Here is a 20,743-nt window from a genome sequence, read left to right as displayed (position 1 = left end):
GTGCAGCAGGGCTGAGCTCCAAGCCGGCAGCCTCCTGACAGCCCCGCCTTCCTGTGCTCCTCCGCGGGACTCTAGGCCTTTGCCCTTTGTTGCAGTCAAGTCCACATTGCTGGTAGAAATCACCCAACCAAGAGCAGCTTGTGGGGGGCGAAAAAAAAAAAAAAAGAGGTTTAGTTTCACTCACAAACTCAAGACGGGAAGCTCCACATTCAGCCAATACATGATTTAAAACAACCAGGGCAAATATCAAACTCTGTAGCTTCAAGCCCAACAACTCTAGCCAGTGACAAATCTCCAAGTCCCATAATTCTAACCAGCAACAAGTCTCTAGTATTACGGTTCCACCCCTCCAGCTAGGCTACTCACAGTCCTGGAAAACTTCACCGGGGCCGGCAGCTCCTTGGCAGCCATCTCATGGTCCCGGCATCTCCACTGGGTCTCCACTGCAATCCAGGGCTCATTCTTATGGCCCCATGAGGTCTCCATGCAGGCAACCAGCAAACCTGCTTCACACTGCCCATGGCCATTTCCAAAACACAAGACCATGTTACAAACCCAATGACCCTCTCTCTCCTGCATTTCTTATAGTCCACAATGCCAGGTAGGGTGCCAATTTTTTATTTCAGGGGGGAATAAAGCAGACTTTGAAGAACAGGACACTCATTGAGCCCTCAGGCCCCTTCAAAAGAATCAACATTCTTCCGGTTGCCCCAGTGCAGGTCAGCTAGCCCAGTCTCAAAGGTTGCAATCTCTCAATTGCAGCTGAATGGGTAATAGTTCACCCAAAGATTTTTTTTTTTTTTCTGTGCCATATCCCTCTGCTCACACCAGTTCATTTCTAGACAAAGCAACCCTGCACAACTTCTCAGTACCCAGGCATAAGAGCAAGCTTCCCACACAAACTGCTAGCCCAGTCCAGGCAAAGCTCTTTCTCACCCCCATAAGCCAAATCTCACAGTCCATGGTTCTTACTGCATTCAGGCCTTTCAACTGTGACCAGAATAGTCCATCAAGCTGTACTTACAGCACTGCAAGGTATCTTTTAGGCCAAGATTTCAACTCCTTCCACATTCCTCTTGAAAATCAGCTCCAAAAGGCCAAAGCCACACAGTCAGGTGTCTAGCAGCAATCCCACTCCTCGGTACCACTTTACTGTTGCAGTCTGATTTGCATTGCTGTTAGAAATCACCCAACCAAGAGCAGCTTGTAGGAAAAAGAGGTTTATTTTGGTGTACAGGCTTGAGGGGGAAGCTGCACGATGGCAGAGAAAATGACGACATGAGTAGAGGGTGGACATCACCCCTTGGCCAACATAAGATGGGCCATAGCAACAGGAGAGTGTGCTAAACACTGGCATGGGGAAACTGGCTGTAACACCCATAAGCCTGCCCCCAACAACACACTCCTCCAGGAGGCTTTAGTTTTCAATTGCTATCAGCTGGGGAACCTAACATCCAGAACACCTAAGTTTACACCCGAATCAAACCGCCAGACCCTCACTGCTACCATGTCATACCTTCCCTTACTACCTGTGATCTGCGCAGAAGAGTTTCGTGAAGATACACAGAGTGAGACTGAAGGAGCACAGAGAAGGGGGTTGATAGTCACCAAGCACTTTTAAGAACAAGGGCTCATGGCCAGGTGCGCTGCAGCTGTGTGCTCCTTCCTGTCCTGAGTGTCGCTGGCTGGTTAGTAGGGTTGTTGATCGATGAGTGTTTTCATCAAGTCATGCTCAACTTGTGGGTTTTGTTTTGTTTTTCCTGTCCATCTCTCAGTATCCAGGAGCAAGACAAGAGGCTCCAGGCTCTGTGGAACGCCTGCGAGAAGCTGCCCAAGGCCAATCATAACAACATCCGGTAAGCAGGCCGTTCACAGTGGGTCTGATGACAGGTCCCTGCATACTGCACACTGGCATGCGTGGCCTCTGTGGGACCCGAGGTCCTGTTACCTTGCATGGTCCGATGACCTGGTCCACGGGGTGGCACTGTGGTGTACAGGCAGGCTCCGCATCCATGGCCTCGACCTATGAGATAAGGCAGGGATAGTTCCCACATTTTGCTGATAAGAAAAGGGACTCAAGCCACCAGTCACTGGAGCCCCCCCCCCTGCCCCCAGGCAGAGGGGAATTTTGTGAAGTTCCTCAATTTGTAAGGAACAAGGAATAATGCAAGTCATTTTACAACATTGGGGACTTATGGGATTCTGCAAGAAGCTGCTCAGAGCCTGAGCAGGAAGAGGCGGCTTGACCTTGAACTAGTCACAGGAAGGGAGGCGAGGAAGAGGATTCTACAGGCAGCCATCCATGAGGCGCTGCTGTCCCCACGTGTCTGCCTCTGTTCTTGGGACCACCTGGCTTTTCCTCCCACTTCTCCTGTAGATCTCTTACCCAGGGCTAGCTTCTGCTCCTAGCTCTCACACCTTCCTTATCACACTGTGTTTCAGCCTCCTTCTGGCCTTGCTGCCTCTCCTCTCTGCTTCCTAGGGTGTGGATCTTCAGCTTCTGCTGTCATCTGCCTGATTCTTTTTGTTTCCTTGCTAAGAATTGCAAGAGCAGACTGGAGAGATGATTTAGCATTTAAAAACACTTGCTTGTACAGCCTGAAGGGCTGGGGTCAATTCCCCAGGACCCATATAAAGCAAGATGCACAAAGCAATACATAGGTCCGGAGTTCATTCTGTCCCTATCCCCTCTCTTTATCTCCCCCTTTCTACTTGCAAATAAAAAAAGTTCCTAAGGACTGGAGAAATGGCTTAGCCATTAAGTTGCTTGCCTGTAAAGCCTAATGACTCAGTTTCGATTTCCCCAGGACCCACCTAAGCCAGGTGTACAAGGTGGCACATGCATTTGCAGTTCGTTTGCAGTGGCTAGATGCCTTAGCACACCCATTCTCTCTATCTCTATCTCCATATTTCTCTCTCTCTCCCTCTTTCTCTTAAATAAATAAAAATATTTAAAAAATCTTAGGAGCAACAATATGATAGTTCTTAAAAAAAATTAAACCTAGGGGCTGGAGAGATGGCTTAGCGGTTAAGCGCTTGCCTGTGAAGCCTAAGGATCCTGGTCCGAGGCTCGATTCCCCACGTTATCCAGGTGCACAAGGGGGCGTGTGCCTGGAGTTCGTTTGCAGTGGCTGGAGGCCCTGGTGCGCCCATTCTCTCTCTCTCTCTCTCTCTGTGTCTGCCTCTTTCTCTGTCGCTCTGAAATAAATAAACAAAAGTTGTAAAAAATATATTAAACCTAGAATTATCTTATACTCTAGAACTTGATATTTGTACTCTTACATTCACGATTAACAGTAAACAAAATGGAAATAACCCAAGTGTCCCTAGGCAAATGTAGTGTTTGCACAGTAACACATGAAATGCTGGCAGCTCTTCAACATGGAGGGACCTGGAGGAGAGAGTGGTAGATTAAAGAAACTGGGCAAAAGGACAGTGCTTGATTCCATTCACGTGAGGTATTCAGCGTGGTCAAATTCATAGAGGCTAATGGTGCATTCTGCCTGTGCTAGACATTTCACATAAATAGCAGTATATGTGGCCTTTAGTGTGTATTTCCTTCTGGGTACTGAAATGTTCCCAGTGGTTTTCCTTGTGAAAGAATGTGTCAGTTCTTCCTTCCTTTTTATGGCTGCATAATGCACTACATTGAAGCATCCGTACCTTGACGGACATCTGGATGGTTTCCACTTTTTGGCTACCACGCATAATGCTGCTCTGGGTGTTCATGTACTAGTGTGTTCATGGTTGTGTCCTGTGAATATGTTTAATATTTCCTTCGTTGGATCTTTCCAGAAGCTGACTGAGGAGAATTCCTAAGCATCCCACCCCTATCCTCTAGATGTCCCCATCCCCAGACACCTTGATGATCATGTCTGCACGCAGAGGGGGTGGCAGTTGATAGGACTGGATGAGGCTCACTTTGGTCAGCAGGTGTATTGAAGCACAAGGAAAGACAGAGACTTTTTCTGGCTTATGCTTATGGAAACAGATGTTAACATCTGACTGAGAACTAGAGAGATGGATTAGTGGTTTAGACACTTGCCTGTGAATCCTAAGGACTCGTGTTCTACTTTTCAGGTCCCACATAAGCCAGACACACAAAGTAATGCAAGCACACAAGGCCACATATCCACACAAGTGGGCACACATATCTGGAATTTGATTGCAGTGGCCGAGGCCCTAGCATTCCCATTCTCTCTCTCTCTCTCTCTTTCTCTCTCTCTTTCTAACACTCTGTCAGATTAAAAAAAAAGGGGGGGGGCTGGAGAAATGACTTAGCGGTTAAGGCGTTTGCCTGTGAAGCTAAAGGACCTAGGTTCAATTCCTCAGGACCTACGGAAGCCAGATGCACAAGCAGCACATGCATCTGGAGTTCATTTGCAGTGGCTGGAGGCCCTGGCGTGCCTGTTCTCTCTCTGTGTCCTCCACTCTTCCCCCCCCCCCCCCGCTTGCAAATAAATAAATAACATTAAAAGAAAAAAATATATATTTAAAAAAATCAAGGAACCAGGCATTGTGGCTCATGCCTTTAATCCCAGCATTCAGACGGCAGAGGTAGGAGGATTGCCATGAGTTCAAGGTCATCCTGAGGCGACATAGTGGGTTCCAGGTTCAGCCTGGCTAGAAACTCTACCTCAAAAGAAAAAAAAAATCTGACTGAGAGCTGAGTCTGTCTTAGAGAATCCAGAATTCCTGCCTCATGATACCTACTGTTTCTTCTACAGGATAGGCAAGGCCCTTTGTCAGTCCCAGGCTACACAAGAGATATTTATTTCTGCACAGTGCTGGGGGCACGTGACTGGTGTTGAACCCTAATTAAGCCTAGTCCTTCTGCTTTTCTTTCAGATACTTGATCAAATTTTTATCCAAGCTGTCAGAATATCAAGATATAAACAAGATGACTCCCAGTAACATGGCGATTGTCTTGGGACCCAACCTGCTGTGGCCACAAGCAGAAGGGTGAGTACGGGGACAAGAGGCCCTGGGGTACACAGGTGGGCTGCCACAGGAGCCAGGGCCTTCATCATCTTCGACCTGCTAGTTTTCAAGACCCAGTTCTATCCTGGCTCGCTCCTCTTGTAGGCTCAGGATGAGCTGCAGAAACTGCTGCTGTTTGTCACTGGTCATCTCTGAGCCACTTGTCTGAAGGAAGGGTCTCTTGTGAGCTCACCTAAGTCAGTGCTGAGAACAGGGAGGGGCCAGGGCTCGTGTTAGGACTAGGCAAGGCCAATGCCGCTGGGCCCCGCTCTGTAAGAGGATGTCTCCTGGCATCCAGATTCAAAAAGATGGAGAACTGTCGGGAAAGGGGCTCACAGTGATGCTGCCCACTTAGCATGGGTAGAAGGGTAGTGTCCTTCCTGTAAGAAAGTGGCTCATAAACTGGGGCCTGGCAGGCCTCCAGTCGAGGGCCCCTTCACAGGCTAGGTATCCGAGGGATCCTGGAGCTCCGGGCCTGCTGGTGACCCACACCCCTGCTTCGTGCTCACAGGAACATCACCGAGATGATGACCACGGTTTCCCTGCAGATCGTTGGCATTGTGGAGCCCATCATCCAGCACGCGGACTGGTTCTTCCCCGGGGGTACGTGCGTGTCAGCGCGCGTGTGGCGGAGCAAGCAGAGGGGGGAAGCAAGAAGTTCTTGGCCTGGGAAGCCATGCGGACTGTGCCCGGGCTTCTGCTGGCTTTGTTTGTGGTCTTCTTATCCTGCGCACGTACCAGGCATTAGAGTCAAGGCTGCTTCCCCTCCCTCTTCCATGTTCAGAGCAAGTTCGGGCACGCGGCTGCTCCTGGTATGTGCTCGGCATGTCCATGCGTTACCCTGGGTAACCTCCATAACTTGGTGTTTGCAAGCGTGCGAATCCTGGAAAGCTGGTGCAGAAAGGAGAGAGAGTCCACAGTTTAAGATGCAAATGCTTCAGTTTGTAGACAAAAAGAGAGAGACTGAGCCAGAAGTGGACAGGGCTCACACACCACCTAGTACTGTGCTCTCACTGCCCTAAGTGGTGCCCTTTGAGTTGCCCCTGGGCATGCAAGGGTGGAGCTCCAAAGAAATGAGATACTTTTAAAAAAAAATGATTTATTTACAAGCAGAGAGAGAGAGAGAAAAGAGACACAGAGAGAGAGAGACAGAATGAGCATACCAGGACATCTAACCACTGCAAACAAACTCCAGAAGCATGTGTCCCCCCCTTGTGTATCTGGCTTACATGGGTACTGGGGCATCAATCCTGGGTCCTTAGGCTTTGCAGACAAGTGTCTTAAATGCTAAGCCATCTCTCTAGCACCCCAAGACACTTTTTTAGATTTTAGTTCAAAATTGGGCGCTTGAGACAGCTTCCTGTGAGGGAGTTTCTGTGTCATGGAAGAATCATTATGCGTGTGATTCTCAGTGGTGAGATGGAGCTGTGGTACATCAGGTGAAGTGTATGTTAAATGACAAGGGTTAGTTTGGCAGAAACAGTTTGCTAACTAGTGTGTGAACCTAATAGTGTTGATTCTGTGCGCTCGCCACCAGAGTTCATCAGGTAGTGCCGATCTGACCTCAAGGCAGTTGGGTTATCTCTTTCCCTGTGTGTTCTGCCCTGAAAGCACTGTCAGGCTGACAAACGCCCTCAATCCCAGCACTCAGGAGGCAGAGGTTGGAGGATCGCCATGAGTTTGAGGCCACTCTGAGATGCCATAGTGAATTTCAGATCAGCCTGGGCTAGAGCTAGACCCTACCTTGAAACAAAACAAAACAAAACAACAACAACAACAACAACAAAAAAGAAGTCTGGGTATAACACAAAACACTATCAAGGTAGTAGGTTTCAGGTTCAACTACCGGAGATGGTATTGAAGAGATGGTATTGAAGCCACTAATCTGTAGGTTGTGAGGGTGTGCTCAGTCATTACCACAGCAGGCAGAGAGACAAGACTGTACAGAGAACTGTCCATCCTTTGGCCAGAAGAAGCTCTGTCTATCTGAGAGCCAGCAAAAACGTCCGTGAAGTCTCTTGTGATTGTAAACTTCTTATTGTAGCCTCTGGCTGTACAGTAAGACATTATTATCACTCACAGATATTGTCTCATTTGCTCAGACAATTCCATTGGCTCGTACTTCTCAAATGTCAACGCCATGGCCATGCCTAGTTTAATTTGGAATGTGTTGGTGTTTTACTACAAAATATGAGACTTGAGAAATGATTTCTTTTTCAAAACAAAAGAAATGTCCTCTGTTCCTGTGTTGTCTTATTTCTTAATAGGAATGAGCATTACTTTAATAATACAAGTACGTGATCACAAGTATTTTTCTTTTTGGGTCTATTGGTATGATGAGGAAACACCAGGAGAGATCAGCTGGTGCACAGCTATGAGGTGAATTTTTCCAAGGGTGGAGTAAAGAGAAGAGGCCCTGTTCTGTTCAGGAAGAGTATGACGTGCCAGAAGATCACATCACTGATTCTTTCTTCCCTGCAGAGATAGAGTTCAACATTACAGGCAATTATGGGAGTCCAGTCCACGTGAATCATAATGCCAACTACAGCTCAATGCCCTCCCCAGACATGGACCCTGCCGACCGGCGCCAGCCAGAGCAGGCCCGCCGGCCCCTCAGCGTCGCCACGGATAACATGATGCTGGAGTTTTACAAAAAGGATGGGTATGAGCTAGTGCCCCTCTTTCAATATTGGGAGTTGGGAAGGTTGTGGGTGGGAACATAAGAGATCCACGATTGGCAGGAAGGCTGTGCTTACTGTGACAGTTCAGGTGACTTTGAGCCGCCAAGCTGTGTGATCCCGTGGGTGGCGTCCTCTGCGCTCTCTGGGACAAGTCTCTGGCTTGCTTCCCTTTGTGATGAAGGTGAGTACTGCCTGCTTAGCTGGCGTGACTGTCGTCAGTATTGTTAGTTCTTATCACAGAAATAAAAGTTGTGTGTCACTACGCCTGGCCATCACCTGCCTTTAATCCCAGCACTCGGGAGGCAGAGGTAGGAGGATTGCCATGAGTTCCAGGCCACCCTGAGACTACATAGTGAATTCCAGGGCAGCCTGTGCTATAGGGAAACCCTACCTTGAAAAACAGAAACAAAAACAAAAAAAATTTGGGAGACAGAGGTAGGAGGATTGCCGAGACTACGTAGTGAGTTTCAGATCAGCCTGGCCTAGAGTGAAACCCTACCTCAAAAACCAAAAAATAAAATTAAAAATTAAATATATATATATATATATATATATATATATATATACACACACACACATACATACATACATACACACACACACACACATATGGAGAGAGAGAGAGGGAGAGCACTCCTATGTTTTGTTTTGGGGGGAGCATCTCATATAGTCCTGGCTGACCTTGACCTGGCTGTGTCACTGAGGGTGACCTTGAACTCCTGATCCTCCAAACTGCTCGAATTGCAGACATGCACAGCGCACTCGGTTGTTGTGCTGGGGACCAAGCCTGGGGCCTCTCATGTGCCAGGCAAGCCCTCTACCAACAGAACTACATGTTCAGCCCATAAGGTTTTTATTTGGATTCAAAATGCATAAATGTGGAGTTGGGATTGTAACTCAATGGTACAACTCATACGCTACATATGCCAGGTGCTGTACTAAATCTCTAAAAATATAACAATTCCAGGAAAACACAATGCATAAATATATTTTGATTCTTGGGCAGCTTTATTTCATTTTGGCGGGAGGTGTGTTCAGCAGCACCATGCTTAGAAGTACCTCGATCGCATGGCTTCACATCCCAGGGTTCAGTATCTTGAAGGTAGAAAGGAAACCTGAGCCATGATGTGATCCAAGTGTAAAACTTCCCTAAGTTTTCCCAGGTCTTTTCATATCCTTGCTGATACTTGCACCTACTTTGATGCAGTTACAGTGCTCATAAGCACATCTCACTTTGTGTGTAAGTATGTCCAACCCTCCCCACACTCACAAGAAATCAGCTTACCTGAGATGTAACTACACAGCAGCATTCTCACAGCGAGGAAAGTAGGCATAAACAGGTCCCATGGTCCTCTCTGCTGAGTCACGGGGAGGAACAGCCCCGCTCTGGCAGCCGGCGGCCGGGGACTGGCGAGGGACAGCAAAAGACCTCAGTCCATCGGGCCGGAGGAGTGGATTGCCTTGTCAGTTCAGTAAAATTGATTTGGAATTAAAATCTACTAGCATGTAAGAAAATTTGAGGAAAGATGGGGGTGTGTAGACTGAGGGGGAGTCTCTGACACTCAGGTAGCAGGAAGTCAAGTTGCTGTAAATTTCCCCTTCACTAGGAGCCAGAACGATGTTTCAAAGGCAGATGGCCCAAAGGGCTTAGGAGGGACTATAGAGGTATGAGTCATACTTTCCCTTCTCCACTTTCTGAATGGGAGTTAACATTGGGAACTGGAATTGGCAGAGGAATCCTAAGCCTATATCCTGTAATGATGGTGGAGGTGGCATCTTCAAATGACCAAGGTCCCTTGTCCCTTATTCATGAGCCATCTGCATGTGCGAGGTGCATAGGAGTGTGTGTGTGTGTTGCTATTGTATATTGTCTAGTAAAAAGACTTATGACAAAAATTCTTAGACATTGACGTGTAGAAGAACAAAATCATAAATTTACAAAAAGGAGGGCTGGAGAGATGGCTTAATGGTTAAGGTGCATGCCTGCGAAGCCTAAGGACCCATGTTCGATTCTCCAGGTCCCACATAAGCCAGATGCACATAGTGGTGCATGTGTCTGGAGTTCATTTGCAATGGCTGGAGGCCCTGGTGCACCCATTCATTCCCTTCCCCCCTCTCTCGGTCTCTAATAAATAAATAAAAATAACTCTTTAAAAAATTTTACAAAAAAGGAGCTAAATTAGAATCTAATAGAGCTGGGGAAGTGGGCTGTGAGTTTGGGGCCAGCTAGGGCTACAGAATACATTGGAATTTGTTTATAAATCTCCATCTTGGTAGTGCATCCTTGTGACCTGTTGCTGAGCTGCCCTGGAGAGTCGATGCTGGTGAGACAGGCCAATACAGAATACCTTACATTTGCCCCAAGTGTTTCCACATCATAGTATTCCTCCTCTCTCCTGCCAAACCTGGTCTGACTCTCCCCAACAGCAATCCATGTGCCCCGGATGAGGTCATTAGCTACTCAGAATCACTGGGTTTTCCCAAGCGCCCTGGCCTCCTAGAGCTTCCAGCAGATGGGGCAGCTTGCACAGGCATGGTTTAATCAGTTGCCTTATCTCTGCTGAAGTCCATTGCTCAAGTACTTTGTGGATGAGCTGTCCATCCGGTGTGACATTCTGATCTAAAGTTGAAATTGCTAGGGCTTAGGGAAGTTATTGTTGAACACAAAGTAAAATGCATGATGTACATTTAAAATTTCGTATTCCATATTAAATTAGGTGGCAAACTTACCAGTTTCAACTAACCCTCAACCAGTTGTCTTTGGGCAGTGACAGATGACATATGTGACAGCCACCTTGTGATGTCATTGCCACCACAGTTTATAAGTATATTCTGTGATGTTCATAACACAATGACATGGCCCAGCAACAGGTATCTAGATACAATGAACATGTTAATCAGTTCTGAACTGACTTTAAAAGAAAGAGAAACCTACGTATTGCATTGTTTGGGGAGAGAGGAATGTCTACATCTGTCTTCTGTCAGTCAGTTCTCACCCTTGTCCTTATTCCTGAGCTTTTAAAATCTTTTGAGCAATATTGTAAAGTCTTCTTATTACCCACTGAAATGCTAGCAAATTAAATAAAATTTGTGTTAACAGAATTTTAGGGCCAGGTTAAAAAGAAAATGTAAACTGTACAGCATTTAAAAAGCTGTTACAGGGGCTGGAGAGATGGCTTAGCGGTTAAGCGCTTGCCTGTGAAGCCTAAGGACCCCGGTTCGAGGCTCGGTTCCCCAGGTCCCACGTTAGCCAGATGCACAAGGGGGCGCACGCGTCTGGAGTTCGTTTGCAGAGGCTGGAAGCCCTGGCGCGCCCATTCTCTCTCTTTCTCCCTTTATCTGTCTTTCTCTCTGTGTCTGTCGCTCTCAAATAAATAAATAAAAATTAAAAAAAAAAAAAGCTGTTACAGAAAGAAAGAAAGAAAGAAAGAAAGAAAGAAAGAAAGAAAGAAAGAAAGAAAGAAAAAGAAAGAAAATTTGGAACAAATAAACTAGATAAAATTGTACAAAAGTGCTAAATTTTCCATCAGTCGCAGCGATGTTTCCTTGGCTAATGGTTTCTGTACCCTAGTGTCATCTACGGTAATTTCTTTCTTGTAAGAGTTTGGGCTCTGGCTTTGAAAGATTTCTGATTCATAGTAACACAGCAAGTTGAGTTTGTTTCAACTTTTCTATTGACAATTTTGTTTTGTTTTGTTTTGTTTTTTTGTTTCTTGAGGTAGGATCTTGCTGTAGCTCAGGCTGACCTGGAATTCACTCTGTAGTCTCAGGGTGGCCTCGAACTCAGTTTGATCCTCCTACCTGTGCCTCCCGGGTGCTGGGATCAAAGGCGTGCACCTACACACCCAGCTCTGATTGACAGTTTTCATACATATGTAATGTGTAATCATAATCCCTCCCGTCAACTTCTCAAACCCCACCTTCCCATCCTTCTTCCAGCTCCTTCCAACTAGTCCCTTTTCTTGCTTTGGTGTCTTTTTTTTTTTTTTTTTGTTAATTTATGGGAGAGAGATAGAGAGAGAGAGTGGGTACACCAGGGCCCCTAGCTTCTGCAAAGGAACTCCAGACTCCTGCACCAGGGCATCTGGCTGGCTTACATGGGTTCTGGGGAATTGAACCTGGGTCCTTACGCATCACAGGCTGTACCTTAACCACTAAGTCATCTCTCCAGCTCTGATGTCTTCTTGTGAACTTTTTATTGGCAACTTCCATAAATATAGACACTATATCATGGTCATAATCCTCTCCCACTTCCCCCTTATAAATCTCCCTCCAATAAATCCCTTTTAGTTGCATGTTAGTCTCCCTTCTATTTTGATATCATCATTTTTTTTCCCTCCTATTATGCAGGTCTTATGTAGGTAGTACCAGCCATTGTCAGGTCATGATATCAAGGCCACTTTGTGTCTAGAAGGTTGTGTTTTAAAGAGTCCCTCACTTCCTTTGGCTCTTACATTCTTTCCACCATGGTGGAAGACTTGGAGGGTGTGATAGAGATGCCTCATTGCTGAACATTCCACTGTCCCTACTTCTCAGCACTGTGGTGAGGCTTTTTTTTGCTTTTTTGTTTGTCTTTTTTTTTTTTTTTTTTTTTTTTTGGTTTTTCAAGGTAGCATCTTGCTCTAGCCCAGGCTGACTTGGAAGACTTGGAATTCACTATGTAATTTCAGAGTGGCCTCAAACTCACAACAATCCTCCTACCTCTGCTTCCTGAGTGCTGGGATTAAAGACATGTGACACCATGCCCAGCCTGTGGTGCATTTTGAGTCACCCCAGTGGTTGATGTTTTGCCCTCCTCTATTATCCATGATGGGATGTTGATAGGCCCAATATCATACAGGTCTTGTGCAGGCAATGGCAACTGCTGTGAGGTCATGAATGCAATGACCATATCATGTCTAGGAGGCAGCAATCCAAAACACTTTTTGTCCTTTATTGTGCTGGCCTGCAGCACGAGAGTCGAAACAGGCCTCGAAGGAGGGAGTGGGGATGGATCTGAGACAAGAACACAAGGAATGGAGCCAAGACAAGTTCTGATCAAGACTCAGGTTTATTCAGGCAGACACAAGCTTATATACAGAAGATAAAACTTTCTCGACAATGCCTCAGTGCCCAAGGTCAGCTTCACCAGGGCCATATAGTAATGCCTCTGTGTCTGATGCCCACTCCACCTAGGCTGTGTGTTAAATAATGCTTTTGTGTCTGGCGCCTTCTCACCTAGGCTATATGATTAGGCCTTTGTGTTAAGAGATTAAAGACCACCTGCAGCTCCCAACACTCATCTCTTGCATTCTCTCTGCCTCTTCTTTGGCAATGGCCCCTGGGGCTTGAAGGGGATGGTACAGATGTCTCGCTTAGTGCTGAGCTCGCAACAGCCGAGTTTCTTGAGCGCATTTTGGAGTCAGGTTCAGTAGCTCACATTCTTCATCATTGCACGGTACACAGAACAATGGGCTTCCAACAGTTACTAGAACCTGCATCAGTTATGATATTTAGAAGAAAGGGTCTTTGGGCTGGAGAGATGGCTTAGCAGTTAAGGAACTCACCTGTGAAGCCTAAGAACCCATGTTTGACTCTTCAGGTCCCGTGTCAGCCAGAAGCACAAGGGGATGCAAGTGTGCAAGGTCAAGGTCACGCATGCACACAAGGTGACTGCTGGAGTTCAGTTGTAGTGGCTGAAGGCCCTAGTGTGCCAATTCTCTTTCTTTCTTTCGCTTTCTTGCATTAAAAAGAAAAATAGGCCAGGGCTGGAGAAATTGTGCAGTGGTTAAGGCACCGCCCTGCAAAGCCAAAGGGCCCAGGTTCAATGCCCCAGGACCTACGTAAGCCAGATGCACAAAGGGGTACATGCATCTGGAGTTTGTTTTCAGTGGCTGGAGGCCTCAGCATACCCATTCTCTCCCTCTCCCTGCCTATATTTTCTCTCTCTCTCTCTCTCTCCCTCTCTCTCAAATAAAGAAAAATAAAATATTTTAAGAAGAAAGAAATAAAAATAAACTTTAAAAAATAGTCCAGTCTGTTGGGCTTGCCTCAAAGAGAGAGAGAGAGAGAGAGCAAATGGTCTTTGTAGTAGAGGTGATTAAAACAAGAACCCTACTAGGATTGAAGGAGCCCTACATTACATGTGATCCTTACCAGAGAGGGACCGACGCTTGACTGCAATGACAGGATTTAAAAGTAGAACTCAGCCGGGTGCGATGGTGCACACCTTTAATCCCAGCACTTGAGAGGCAGAGGTAGGAGAATCACCGTGAGTTCAAGGCCACCCTGAGACTCCATAGTGAATTCTAAGTCTACCCAGGCCAGAGTGAAACCCTACCTCAAAACTGCCACCCCCCACCAGAAACAAAGTAGAACTCAGATTTGAAGGCAGTCTTTACAAACCACAAAATGCCAGCTGCAACCAGAGCTGGAAGCCAGACAGTAAGACTGTCCCCACGATCACAGGAGGGGGACACAGCTCTCCAGATGCTACAACTCCAGAAATGTAAGAGGATGTGTTTCTGCCGTTGACCAACTTCGCGGCACTTGCTCTAGCAGCTGCAGGAGACTACAGCAGCCAGCGACTGCAGTAGCAGCCTGGTCACGATGGGAGCCGCCAGTTTTGCTCTCCCCTCATTGAGCGTTGGGGTCTCCTTTGGCATCTGCACTGGTCTTCGTGAGTCACTTCACTCTGGGACAGAAATCAGGTTCTGGGACTTCTAAGGCTGGATCCAAAGAAGTGCTGCGGAGTCTTCCTGCATCTCTCGAGACACTCAGCCTTGGAACCTGGCTTCTACTGCAGGAAGTCCAACCATCCTCTTGGAGAGAAATTGAGGGCCCCGCCTCATGCTTCAGCTGGGCACTGTGCTGAAAACTAGCAGCTCCTCAGCCCCGTGTGTGTGTGTGTGTGTGTGTGTGTGTGTGTGTGGTGTGAGGGGCAGTTCTTTAAGAGCCATACACCAGATTTCTAATGATATCTTCATATGTTTAGGGTAGCAACTCACCTGGGGCCACATTTCTGTGAACAAGGCATCCTGATCAAGCCTTTCCTTTACCTTTTCAATATGACAAATGTTTCCTTGTTTGGTTGGTTGGTTTTAATTGTTTGTTATGAGGTAGGGTCTCACTCTAGCCCAGGCTGACTTGGACCTAACTCTGTAATCCTAGGCTGGCCTTGAACTCAAATTCATCCTCCTACCTCTGCTTCCCGAGTGCTGGGATTAAAGGTATGCGCCACCACGCTCAACGTGATCACAGCTGTTTTTTTTGTTGTTGGTTTTTTTAACCTATCTCTGCTGGGACATACTCACCTGAATTAATTCTGCAACATAAAATACACTAAACCAAATTGACCAAAAACATCTGAAGGTTATAGTTAGCTTCCATGACTTAGAAATGACTTCTGTAGAGACAGGAATGGTGGTACATGCCTTTATCCCAGCACTCTGTAGGCTGAGGTAGGATAATCTGTGAGTTCAAACAGTTCCAGGCCAGCTGGAGGGAGAGTGAAACCCTACCTCAAAAAAAAAAAAAAAAAAAAAAAAAAGAAAGAAAGAAAAGAAAGGTTTATTGTGGATCACCTGAGGTTTTAGTCTGTGGTCACTGGGCTCATTAGCCTTTAAGCCTAAGACAGAACAGAACCTCGTGGTGGGCGCACATGGCAGAGGAAGCAGAGAGAGAGAAAGGGCAGCACCCTATCCTGCCATGCCCCTAATACCTTAACTTCTTTCTACTGGTCCCTAGCACCGCTAATGACAGCCACAGACTGAGGACCAAGCCTTCAACACACAGACCTTTGGGAGCTATTTAGCCAAACCCTATCAGGAGAATTTGTTTGACTCTCCTCTTTGTTTTTCCATTTCTAATTCTGGAATCTTCTAAGTGAGCTTTTAGGATCCCTCCCTCAAACACCCATCTTGCCTCATGTAGCTCATCAGAGCCCTCACAACAAAGGGACCCTGAAGTTACCTATCTTTCGTGTATCCACTTCCATTCCCCACTTTGACAGAGGCCACCCAAATTTGAGATTTGGGGCCACTGATGGAAAAGAAAGAGGTCTGATAGCAGACTCAAAACCTAGTTGGGGTGGGGGGGAGGAAATTACCATGGTTTAGTGATTATAATTATGGAAGTTGTCAATAAAAAATAAATTTAAGGCCGGGCATGGTGGCACATGCCTTTAATCCCAGCACTGGGGAGGCAGAGATAGAAGAATTGCTGTGAGTTCAAGGCCATCCTGAGACTGTATAGTGAATTCCAGGTCAGCCTGGGCTACAGTGAGACCCTATCTTGAAAAACTGAAAAACAAAAATTTGTAAAACCACGTAGCTGGTATCTTTCCCAGCTCACCTCATGCTTCCCCAATTCACTTGCACAGAATCCCCCCCCTTTAATAAATATGGTTCATCTTTGAATTTGAAGCAGAATTCTTTGTGTGTGTGTGTGTGTGTGTGTGTGTGTGTGTGTGTGTGTGTGCACGCGTGCGCGCGCATAAGCAGGGGCGGGGCCATGAGAACGAGCACACCAAGTCCTCTTGCTGCTGCAAGGGATTGCAGGAGCATCCGGCTTTATATGGATAGTGGGTGTAGCAGACAGCTTCAGGTTCGCTGAGGTGAACTTCCAGACCAGGCACAGTTATGGAGGAAGGGATATTTATTGAAGCTTACAGATCTAGGGGAAGTTTCATAATGGTCAGAAGCAGCTGGCCTTTTATCACAGGTCCAAGAGGAGGGCGGGGGGAGGCCATAAGCAAAAGCCACAGAGCACACTTCAGGAACTCCAGGTGGAACTAGGCACTTTGCATATCTTTATATTGGAATTTCAGACCCACCACCACACCTTAAGATCCACCCAGTGACATCTCCTCCAGCCAGGTGGCTGCAGATCCAAACTACAAACTAATGAAACACTGAATATATATTGGAGGCCATCTACTCAAACCACCACATTGTGGAATCAAGTCTGAGCTGGGAGGCTCTATGAGTAAGCCCCACTAGCCACTGAGCAATCTCCTCAGCCCATGGAAGCAGAATTCTTTTTTTTTTTTTTTTAATTTTTTGTTTATTTTTATTTGAGAGTGACAGATAGAGAAAGAGGCAGAGAGAGAGAGAGAGAATGGGTGTGCCAGGGCTTCCAGCCACTGCAAACGAACTCCAGACGCGTGAGCCCCCTTGTGCATCTGGCTCACGTGGGTCCTGGGGAATCGAGCCTCAGACTGTGGTCCTTAGGCTTCACAGGCAAGCGCTTAACTGCTAAGCCATCTTTCCAGCCCAAAATTCTTTTTATGCAAAGAAATACAGCTCCTGTGTAAAGAAGCATGCAAGCAGATCAGCTGTGTTCCATTAACTGGCCTGCCACAAATTGTGTGTGTGTGTGTGTGTGTGTGTGTGTGTATGTGTGTTGCTGACGGCTGAACCCAGGAAAACATGCTAGGCAAGGACTAAGGCCCTTTTTCACTTGTTACAACTAGGTTTTTATAAAATCATATATACTTGGTGTCTATACTGACAAGTGCTATCCCTGTTGACACTTCTTCAAGATTGTGTGTCCCTTATCCAAAATATTTAGGACCAGAAATATTTCAGATTTTGAATATTTCCTTATAAATAAGAGATGTCTTTCTTTGTAGTTTGGTTTGGTTTGGTTTTTTCAAGGTAGGATCTCACTCTAGCCCAGGCTGACCTGGAATTCACTGTGTAGTCTCAGGGTAGCCTCAAACTCACGGTGATCCTTCTAACTCTGCCTCCCTAGTGTTGGGACTAAAGGTGTACCCCACCATGCCCAGAAAATATGAGATATCTTAAGTATGGGACTGAATTCCAAACATGAAATTCATGTCTTATATACACCCTGCACAGCACCTGGAGGTGGTCTTGCACACTTTTGGGGCACCTATGTTTTGACTACCAGTCATCACCTGACGTCAGCAGTGGAAGCTTCCACTTGTGGAACTTGAAGTGTTTGCATGTTGCGTTTCCACATTAAGGATGCTCATCCTGTTTGGTAGTCTTCATGGAGCTGAGGACCTTACCTATATGGCTCCACTTGTTCCTTCGGTGCTTCATGGGAAAGGATGACATCTCATTTCATACAAGATGCTCAGAGGTGATTCACCTATATCATGTCCTTAGGAACTGGGAAACCTAAGGCTCATACCAAATGGCCCACTGTGCTGTACTGATTAGAAGTGTGGAGTCATGACCTCATCCACAGACAACACAAGCCGAAAGAATGAACTCTCATCTTCTGACTCCTCAACTTTTTATCCCATAAAATACAGTCGTTTAGCTAGGCAGACCTCTTCTTAGACGTATCTTATAGTTCATCTATATTGGCTCCTTTCTGATGCTATAACACAAAACCTGGGGCTAGGTAATATGTAAAGTAAAGGTTATGTAGCTCACAGACTTAGAGGCTCAAGGACATGGCGTCAGCATCTTCTCAGCTTCCCATCCAATGCCGGCCCTCTTGGCTGCGTCCCGTGTAGAAGCAGTGCACGTGAAAGCAGTCGTGCACGTGGCAAAGTTGGCAGCCAGGGAGGCGCAAGGATCAGGCTTGCTCTTCCATCACATTTCTTTTGTGAGAGTCAGAGTCCTTGGGATGACATCTGTTTCTTCAAAGGATCCTTGTACTAATTCTACCTCTAGAGGAATCCAAACCTGCACACCATCTTTCACATAGCCATAGTCCATCAAATCCCCACTCCACTTCCACACCAGGCAGCCAGACAAGGGCCACGTCTGTCACCACATCCAGTATTGGAAAAGGGTCCTCCTGGATGAAGGAGGCAGGAGAGAGGTTTCCAGTTTATTCTGGTGAGTCCCTGCCAAATCCATGGTTTAACTGGGACTGGGGGCTTGGTTGTTTTCAGACCTATTCTTTCTTAAAGTCTCAGGAAAAATCCACAGTGATTTATAGTGAACCTCAGAAATGGCTGGGCACATTAGCCTATACCTGCAATAATCTACTTGAAGTATCTGACGCTAAGTCCCTCTCCATGTTCACGAGAGGCAAAGGCCAAGGGGGAGTTGGGACCTCCACAATGGCCAGTACTGGAGTCAGTTTTCCATGATGTCTACCTCTGTTACGTTCATCTCTTAAGAAACATGCGTACTTCCTTGAGTCAGCCTCAAGCACTTCTTTCTGAGACACAACAGTGAACTGTCAGTACTAGCTTCTACTTACATTCCGTCATCTGAGAATAGCCCCTTTGGAGCAACATTCTGAGCATTTTTGTAATTTCTGCCTTTGGGTTGAGGTTTATCTAGCCATTCAGACGTTCAAAAATAGCAAATTGTTTCTTCATACATCAGCTATGTTTCCGTAGTTGCTGCCTTTGTGATTGAGTTGTTTGGGAGATTTCTGTAACTTGGAGCATGTCAGTGGCCCTTGTATGCATTCACTGAGCACATGCTGCTATCCCTGTCAGTCACTGCGATAGGCACAGCCTCTTGTAATGGCAGAGTCTACAGTCACCTCTAGTTCTCAGGTGCTGGCATTTGTCAAGGATACTTAGCAAAGCTCACTCGGTACCTAACCAGTGCCCAAGCTGGCTCCTTTTATGGATAAGCCAGATCACCAGGTAGCCTGGGGTCTGAGATTCACTGGAGTGGCACTTACCCTTGACATAGAAGGTGCCCTCCCCCAACCCTGGTCCTGAGGCCCAGCCTTCCAGTCTGGGTACAGGAAAGGTCTTCCCAGGTGGAAGGGGGCAAGGCAAGGAAGAGCAGAGAGGAGGGTCTTCCATCCCTCAAGGCTCTTCCTGCAGACTGCAGTGCCCGTGCACACCAGCGACCGAGCGCGGTCACTTTTGTTTCCCTGTGGCACGGAAAGCCTCTTTTTCTCTTCATTCTGATCAATTCTGAAGCCCGAGAACATAACTTGACAACTTCCCCCAGGCTTCTGTGAACAGATCCCAGGGGGCACACACTAGAATCTGGCCGAGACTTCAGTGAACCCCCCCCCCCAAACACACAAGAAGTTTACCAGATACCCTGCTGAAGGTTCCCAAGTGCAGCATGTCTTGAAGGCCAGTGGGTCCTAGAAAAAGGTGTCTCTCCCCTACCTCCCTCCATTCCAAGCTGCCTCCTGGAAACCATCGGTGGTGAGGAGAGACACCAGCCATGGCACCATGCGTGCACAGGTCAGAAAGCTGTCACCAGCCCGGGGTGTGCTCGTGTGAGCAACCTTCCTCCACAGCACCCCTCAATGCAGGTCCATTCTGAGGCACGTTGTCGTGAGAGACCCACATCCTACCTGGTATGACTGTTCGCTGATCCCCATGCTTAAACTAGTTCTTCTTTAACTATTGCTGCACCTCTACAAGGTGGCCATTTTAGAGAACGTCAGGGTGTGATAGCCTGGTGTTTCCTCTGCCACCAGCGGGAAGATGATCACGTGGTGATCACGCAATGGTCTTTATCCTTCTGCCCCACCACGCTCCGTAGGTTAGAGACAGTTGCTGGCCCGGAGTGCGGCTTGTCCCTGCACAAGTGCCTGTGCCTTCTCTCACACTAGAAATGGGAGTCCTTGCATTCATGAGTGAAGCCCTTGCCAGGGACACAGGACCAGGTACCTCCTAGACCAAAAGACAGGGCACTGACGGCCTCTGTGCTCTCGTCACTTAGAGATGGGCATGTGGCTACTTCAACCCACTTCACTCCATGATGGCTCCCTCTCCTCCCCTGTCCCAGAGTAGTTACCTGCAGCTGTTTTCTGTTCACCCATCCGATTAGAGCCTCTACAGATATAAAAGAAACCAACTTAACTGAAATAGTTCCATGGCACCGCAAAAGCCCTATGCCAGGACTTGACCTTGGCAGAAGACCCCATGCAGACGACCTTTATGTCCAAAGGGAGGTGTAGCTTTGTTGACACTAATATCTGTATGTTTCTGTCCCTGCAGCCTTAGGAAAATCCAAAGGTACAGTATCCTCTGGTAGCTGCAAGGCCATGTTCAAATCTCTTAAAGCGAGCTGTGTCGTAGTGAGCTCTGCAAGAGGGTGAATGTGACGTGTTTGGTTGCTTGGCCGACTTAACTTGAAGCTGTGTGTCCATCATCAAAATGGACTCTCGAGAGCCTAGAGGCATGAGCAGCCCCT

The 20,743-nt window shown here is 47.0% G+C and overlaps 1 protein-coding gene across 4 annotated transcripts in view; it reads left to right on the top strand.

Moving 5' to 3' along the window:
• Positions 1–20,743, top strand: part of Arhgap44 (Rho GTPase activating protein 44) — an 80,664-nt gene that overhangs the window by 43,989 nt on the left and 15,932 nt on the right. For 2 of the 4 annotated variants that reach the window (XM_045130646.1, XM_045130648.1), the window contains exons 10-14: positions 1,776–1,856; positions 4,849–4,962; positions 5,492–5,583; positions 7,462–7,642; positions 20,548–20,565. In XM_045130646.1, coding sequence (XP_044986581.1) covers positions 1,776–1,856; positions 4,849–4,962; positions 5,492–5,583; positions 7,462–7,642; positions 20,548–20,565 — 486 coding nt within the window. The remainder of the gene's footprint in view (positions 1–1,775; positions 1,857–4,848; positions 4,963–5,491; positions 5,584–7,461; positions 7,643–20,547; positions 20,566–20,743) is intronic. The other 2 variants (XM_045130649.1, XM_045130647.1) reach the window with 1 other exon arrangement.

This window comes from Jaculus jaculus, chromosome 12, assembly GCF_020740685.1.
Source record: "Jaculus jaculus isolate mJacJac1 chromosome 12, mJacJac1.mat.Y.cur, whole genome shotgun sequence".
Taxonomy (NCBI): Eukaryota; Metazoa; Chordata; class Mammalia; order Rodentia; family Dipodidae; genus Jaculus; species Jaculus jaculus.
Note: the sequence above shows the minus strand (reverse complement) of the source record. Positions and strands in the feature narration are given on the sequence as shown.